Source organism: Chelon labrosus (genome assembly GCF_963514085.1).
Source record: "Chelon labrosus genome assembly, chromosome: 5".
Classification (NCBI taxonomy): Eukaryota; Metazoa; Chordata; class Actinopteri; order Mugiliformes; family Mugilidae; genus Chelon; species Chelon labrosus.
This window is the reverse complement of record NC_140341.1, coordinates 2,027,044-2,034,410: the sequence shown is the minus strand read 5'-3', so window position 1 is coordinate 2,034,410 and position 7,367 is coordinate 2,027,044. Positions and strand designations below refer to the sequence as shown.

Below are 7,367 nucleotides of genomic sequence, written 5' to 3'. Positions count from 1 at the left end.
AAGCTGGAGAACCTGGAGAGAACCCACGCAGACACAGGGAGAACATGCAGACTACACACAGAAAGGAACCAGTCGGCCTGGATTAGAACCCAGAACCTTCTGGCTGTGAGGCATATGTGTTTATTTAGGAGAAATACTCATTTGCACGTATATGCTAGTTGCAAAAGGAAGTGATCCTCTAGGATTAAGTTAATTTCCAGGTCCAATCAGAGTCCATGTGTTCATAAGTGTTTCATCAATGTGATGAGACTCAGGTGTGGTTTAGTTCCTACAGATCATTTTTTTCATCCCAGAGTCTCCATGCTGCTCATCTGTGTCTTCACATCTGTTCTGCTGAACTCCCTCCTCTTTGGGAACAAAAAACGTTTAAATCTAGAAACTCTGAAAGTATCCAACACAGTTAACAGCTGACTGGGTCTGTTTCACATTTAACTGTGGTTGGCTAATGATAAGATGTTTTTTTTCCAAATGAAGAAGTAATGACAGGAAAACATCCCTTTAGTTGGAGCATGTGGTGGATTATCAGGTTCAGGCTGATGTGTGTGAATCTTCTAAAGGTTTAACTTGATCTGAGTAGTTGGTGCTTCACACCAAACAGCAGATCACTGACTCCACCTAGAGGCTGATGTTTTTCTAGACACAGAGTCAGGGACGTGAATTAATCTCCAGCAAAGACTTTATTTCTCTTCAGGATTCCACATGAACAAACAGCAGCCAGCTAAAAAAAACAACAGTACAACCTGACTGAATGTGATGGAAATAACCATCACTGATTGAAGTGAAATTAACTCAAAAAAGAAATGAAAATAAAAGCATTAAATGACAATAAATGATGAAGCAAACCTGTGATTATTAAGAACTAATTATGAACTCTATAAAAGCAAGAGAAATCCTCCAAAAACACCAGAGATACTTATTGGACGATACTATCATGTGTCTCATACTGTTTAGTCTCCACCATAGAGACAGGAAGGACTCAGGCTGTCTTCACATACTCAGAGATTACTAATCTTTTAATCATCTAGCTTTCCTCCCTGCCTTCATCCTCCTGCAGGCTTCTTCCAGGAGTTTTAATGGTGTGGTTTCTTCCTCTCTTGGCTCCTTTAACCTTGTTTTTCCATCTGTGTCACAGCTGAAGAAAACTCAGTGACATGAAAAAACAAAAAAACACTTGATTGTTCTTCACAAAGCTTAAGCTCAACATGGCTGAATAATTATGATCATGGTAAATATCTCAAGTTAAAGTGGCAGATCTCTGTCAGCTGCAGTTCAAGGAGTGATTCAGTGAATGTGTCTACATTTCACTGTCAAACGTTCCTTCAGACTCATTGGAGGCTGCAGCATTAGTTTCACATGCATAAAGAAACACTTCTACTCTTTCTGCAGAGCAAAGCTAGCTGATTAAACATTAAATCTTATTATTCAGATAGAGATAAATGTAAACACTGCGTAGAAGGCAAATGAATGCATGCAAATTATCTATGTAAAAAGAAATCTAAAAAAGACACATATTCAGTTAGTGGACCGCCAGCATGTATGTGGAACTGTGAAGGCCCAGGCCGTTGAGGGGTGAGAAGTGAGGGAGGTCTTCGTAGCCCAGGAGCTGGCGGGTGGCGGACTCCCAGCTCTGACCGAACTCCAGCCGGCTGTAAATGGAGGGGTACTGACGGTCAGCCCAGCAGACCCAGTCCACCGCCGTCTTCACCCTCTGCCACCTCTGAGGCCTGGAAGAAAAACTCGTTTTTTTAAACTGTCTTTACGCAGAGTGTTTCTCTGACTGATTAGCATTTATTTATTTACTCTTGATTGTGGACACTGTGGTATTTTGCAGTTAGTGGATTTCAGGTTCAGACTCAGCTGGTGTCTTTTTAGGGACGCTCGCTCACGCTGCCGTGTCTCCTGGACTAACCTGGGCTCAGAGTGCTCCAGACGGAAGAGGCTGCCGAGCAGTTTGCCCTCGTCCAGCTTCTCCAGCCTCATCAGCTGCAGAACCAGGAGAGTCGCCACCAGCCTCAGGATGTCTGCATGAGCCTTCGCCCCTAAACCACAAACACAAGCATGCACAGATGTTTTTAAGATCGGGGACGGACGCTTGTTGATTTGGTCATCTTCAAAAAAACAGACTGGTGTTGGTGGGCTCCAGTCTCTTTTGACAGGGTTGCGTTGCTAAACCCCGTTCCCTCTGTGGAGGCCTGAGTCTGGTTGGAAGAGTTCTCACCTAGAGACCGGATGCCTTTGTTTTTCAGGAACACGTTGACAAAGATGTCCACGTTGACGTCAATGAGTTCACCCAGTTCCTCGGTCAGCTCCCAGTAGCCCTCCTGGAACACACAGATATCACCGTCACGTCACGGTCAGAGTCAAGGGCCGAAGGAAAAGGAAGGACAGGAGACAGGTCAGACGTTATCATCTCATGTCCAAATTTTAACAGCGTCTTCAGAGACAAATGGTGATGGTGCAGTCACTCTGTGTGGTACAGCTGGGGAAAAGACGCTGACCATGGCATCAAGACACCCTGTCTTCCAGACCTCACTGTACCATCAGATCACTTTCATCTCGCAGTTCAGGCTTAGTTGTGGTTCCTAGAGTTTCTTAAGCAGAATAGGATGTAGAGCCTTCAGCTACCAGGCTCCTTTATTGAGGAAGCAGCTCCAGGTTTGGGTCCAGGACCAAACCTTTTTGAAAAAGCATCCCATTAGTTATGCTGCTATAGGTCTAGGCTGCTGGGGGACACTATGTTTCTGATCTGCAGAGCTGCAAATACTAATCTGAGGTCCTGGCCTCATCAACCGGTCCATTGTTCATGTCTTATAGTTCTCCGTTCTTCTCCGTTCAACTCCGTTAGACGACTATTGTCACTGACAGTTTGATGCCCCTGAGCTCTGGTTGATTCCTGTAACAGTAACTTCATCAGCTCTCTGTAAACACACTAAACATTCATCAGCAGTGTGTTGTGTAACATGCATCAGCTGCATCTCGGACTCTTGCTTTCATCATGTTTGCATGTCCCATGTCTGTCTTGATCAGATGTCTGCATCATCGTGCTCCTCTCTAATTCCTGTCTCTACACAGTCGGCCTCAAGCAGATGTTCCCTCCCATATGAGCCGTCTCAGTTCTGCTCTAAGGGTTTGAGGCTCTAGGTTCTGTAAAGCGTCTGGGGACGATTTGAATAGTTCATCAATCTTTATGAATAAAAATAAACTGAATCTTAACTGTGGTGCTCTTTAAGGGAGGTGCCCAAATGAAGCTGCACATCTGGAGTCTAATAGGCTCTGATACTGATGTCATGCAGGCATTGGTTGGGGTGAAGCAGAAGGGAGGGGAAGAGAGAATCAGAAACATTTAATTTGAGCGTCTGTCTGGAAAAAAACACCTCGCAACCCAAATATCAGCATAGCTCCACTCATGCACGAGTGAAACTACAGAATATCTGTGCTTTGGAGAAAAATGGCAGCTACATACACTCAGCAAGAAAATGGAAAGGTTTAGTCTGATGCCTTTGTCTTACTTCTATAAAAACATCTGGAGTCAAATAGGCTCTGATACTGATACGACCCTAAAGCAAACGAGTGGTTTCTCTCACTGATGATGATGATGATGGTGATGATGAGGAAGAAGAAGAGGAGGAGGAGGAGGAGGAGGAGGAGGAGAAGCTACATTTAGTTTGATTGTCTGTGTGGAAATGTAAAAAAAAAAAAAAAGAACATCTCACCGAATGCTGCATCTGGAAGATCCTTATCCATTTGCGATTCAGGGTTGGTTGTGGACCTCTGAACATCCGGGGCCTCCAGCAATGCAGAATTTAAAGTGTTCAGTTAACAGATAGGTTTTATTAAAGAGATGTGTTAAAGGTCAAGATGGCGCGGCTGTGTCCAGACGCCGTCGGGGTCGCTCTGTTTCGACTGTGCTTTTACCTATAGTTTTAAGTATTTTGCACAGTAACAGACAGATTGCTTTACCCCTTTTTAATCTCACTGTATGTAAAGAATGCTCTTTTTTACAAAACATGTGACCAATAAACTTTTGAATTTGAATTTGAATTAAAGGGAAACTGAAGAACTGTTTCAGGACTCACCTAACACCTACAGATTCCCACCGAGCAGCTTTCCCGTATATGCGTTTTAAGCTTTGAGCTTTTTCTACATGAGCCTCAGATTCATCTGGTCGCTGTTTGAGTCCACCAAGGCTGTGCCTCTGGAACTCGGTGGGTTCATCTAATAGGGGCTGACGGGCCTGTCCGCAATAGGGGTCTGGCAGGGCATCTTCATCCGCTGATCTTGAGAGAGTACTCATCTCCCTGATCACTGACACAGACAAAGGAGACTCATCTTCCGTCTGAGGTAGCGCTGAAGCACCGAATAAAGGCATGCTGCCGCCAAAGGGACCACCAAATGTAAATCCATCCATTGACAGAGGAACAGCTGCAGGTACAGTGCTGGACGAACGGGACAGAGGGACAGGCACTGATGCTCCAAGAAGCAGAGGCACCTCTGCAGCAGCTAAAGGCTTGCTTTTGACTATTGGACGGCCTAAAAATCCTGATTGTGTTTCACCCCAAACCAGTGACGGAGGAGCAGCGGCAGGTGCAGCGCTGGACGAACGGGACAGAGGGACAGGCACTGATGCTCCAAGAAGCAGAGGCACCTCTGCAGCAGCTAAAGGCTTGCTTTTGACTATTGGACGGCCTAAAAATCCTGATTGTGTTTCACTCCAAACCGGTGACGGAAAAAAAGCTCCAGGTGCAGCGCTGAAAGGAAAGCCCTGATAGGAATCCTTTGCTGCGTTACTGGGCTCAACATCCATCTGAGGCATCGCTGCAGGACCCAGGCGAAGTGAATCATTGAAACACTTGCTGCTGCTGCTGCTGCTGCCATACTGTGGAATTTTAGCTCGTGATTGTGGTTCAAAGACAGGCGGGGCAAAGCTCTTCGATAGCTCCCTGAGTGATAGTAGCATGGACTCTGGAGGAAGGCTAGGAGCGCCAGGAAGAGGAGGAGGAGGAGAAGGAGGAAGACCAAATCGAAGATGAGGAGGAGGAGGAGGTTTACAAGGACCAAGATCCATAGTAGGACCACAAGGAGGAGGAGGAGGAGGAGGAGCAGCACGCATAGTAGGACCACGAGGAGGAGGAGGAGCAGGAGCAGGACCCATAGTAGGACCACAAGGAGGAGGAGGAGGAGGAGGAGGAGCAGGACCAAGACCCATAGTAGGACCACAAGGAGGAGGAGGAGGAGGAGGAAGAGAACGAGGACATGGATCCTGACTCTGTGAACTGCTGAGGGACGATAACTATAAATGAGAGAAAAACATTTTTGTTAAAAATGTGTTAATATCTTAGCAAATCCTTTCCTTTAAAGCTTTTATATATAATTACTCCTTGCAGCTGCAATGTCCTCAAACCACCCCGACGTCCTGCCATACACACTGTGCGTGGACGAGCCCCGTCGTACAGTTCCTAGACCACAGAGACAAAAGCAGCCGTCAGTAAACCACAAGTACATTTGTTCATTCAGTTATATTTTAGTGAAGCACACAGGAGTTGCATGCAGGAGTCAGTATGATCAATAACTGAACAAATCAACAATCAGGAATGAACAGAGAACCATAATACGGCACTGCTCTATGTTTGTCTTGTTTGTCGCATCTGTTGTTAATCCAGAACATCCAGATATGTCAGTCTGTGTGTGAAAGGACTAACCTCTGCGACCTCATCACTGGAAGCACCGAGGCACAACATCTATACCACGGAGACAAACACAGCCATTAGCACAACAAACAAGCAAACGGAAAAATAACATGTGATGCTAATTTAAATGAAATGAACAGAGAACTGTGGACGGCACTGCTGCATCTGTTTAAGATTTGTTTCTTGCATCTGCCGTCCGTCCAGAAATGCTTCAGCCTGTGTGTGAAAGGACTAACTTCAGCACAGAAAGAGAGAGGGGGGACTGGGGTTTCTATGAAGCTTCCATAGGCTATTTCCTACACAACAGAGACAAACACAGCTATGAGTGAATCACCAGTAAATCTTCTCTTTAAACTGTATTTCTGTGAAGAGCAAAACAGATAATCATTAAAGGACAACTCCGGCGCAAAATGAACCAGGGGTTAATAACACATGTGTACCGAGTTTGATCGTTCTCTGGTATTTGTTTTCATGCATTTGTTTTGTTAGTCAAATGTGACCCGTTTTCTTGCAAACCGCTAAGTAGCGTATAACCACGGTTGGGTAGTAACTGATTACATGTAATCTAGATTACGTAATCAGATTACAAAAATCAAGTAACTGTAATCAGCCCAGACTACAATACAAAAATGCGTAATTAGATTACAGTTACATTGTTGGGGATTACCTGATTACATTTTATCATGCAAACAATGCAACTTTTTTATGATAGCCTAGCCAGTGTTTTCATTTGACAAGCAGCCCATTTGTTTGTTCACTAGATGTCATTATCATCCATTTGCCTGTGTAGTTTCTTGACAAGAAAAAGGTTCAAATCAAAACCCAAGATGGAGGAACCGTCAACGTCAACCAACCCAGATAGCAAAATCAGATTGGCAGATAGCAGACCGCTGGTGGCATGCCACTTGTGGTCCACCATCTCTTGAAATTTAACTTATCATGAATATTAAGAAAATACATGAAATGTTATTAAAGCGATGGATGAAGTATAACTGAATAAATGAAAAAGGTTTTAGACCAATAGTGACAAAATATTGGGGCATTTGACGACAACTCGCTCGCGGACCGCCAGTGAACCGATGAGCAAAACTCCAGCGGACTGCCAGGTCTATCCCCAGTGGGCTGACGGTGGTCCGCCAGCCTCTTGCTATCTGGGAATAGACCTGTTCCAGTCGGCAAAAATACGTTCAGTACTTGGCAACATCGCCACAACTTTGAATTAAAGACGGAGGAAAATAAGATTGTGTATGTCTTGTACAAGTTGTGTAAAAAGTAATCCTAAAGTAATCAGATTACGTTACATGTTTTGGGTAATCCAATAGATTACGTTACTGATTACAAAATTTGCCATGTAATCTGTAATCAGTAATCAATTACATTTCAAAGTAATCTGACCCAACCCTGCGTATAACGCTAGGCTACGGGGCAGACGTACACATAAAAAGAAATCGCTATTTCTATACCACTAACAAGGCTCTGAATATCACCACACTTACACGGTAGCATAACTAGGGTCTCTACATGTAAACCCAAGCATTGAGAACTTTGCAAGTATACAGGCAGTTTATTAAAAAAGCAAAACGATACCTTTCGCGATATCCAGGTGGGCGCCATCTTGGGGAAAGTGGACTCTCTGGGACGTGAACGGGAATCTCGCGTCAAACGTTATGCATTGAAAAC

At 44.5% G+C, this 7,367-nt stretch overlaps 1 protein-coding gene across 5 annotated transcripts in view; it reads right to left on the bottom strand.

Annotated features, from left to right (window-relative positions):
• Window positions 1-660: 660 nt before the first annotated feature.
• LOC311487882 (protein mono-ADP-ribosyltransferase PARP4-like) overlaps window positions 661-7,367 on the bottom strand; it is a 33,157-nt gene continuing 26,450 nt past the window's right edge. For 2 of the 5 annotated variants that reach the window (XM_084544281.1, XM_084544282.1), the window contains exons 41-48: window positions 5,924-5,983; window positions 5,700-5,738; window positions 5,376-5,456; window positions 4,077-5,290; window positions 3,714-3,786; window positions 2,219-2,321; window positions 1,910-2,039; window positions 661-1,724 (exon numbers count right to left, since the gene is read on the bottom strand). In XM_084544281.1, coding sequence (XP_084400407.1) covers window positions 1,517-1,724; window positions 1,910-2,039; window positions 2,219-2,321; window positions 3,714-3,786; window positions 4,077-5,290; window positions 5,376-5,456; window positions 5,700-5,738; window positions 5,924-5,983 — 1,908 coding nt within the window. In that variant the 3' untranslated portion in view covers window positions 661-1,516. Of the gene's footprint in view, window positions 1,725-1,909; window positions 2,040-2,218; window positions 2,322-3,713; window positions 3,787-4,076; window positions 5,291-5,375; window positions 5,457-5,699; window positions 5,904-5,923; window positions 5,984-7,367 lie in introns of those variants that run through there. The other 3 variants (XM_084544284.1, XM_084544283.1, XR_014699061.1) reach the window with 3 other exon arrangements.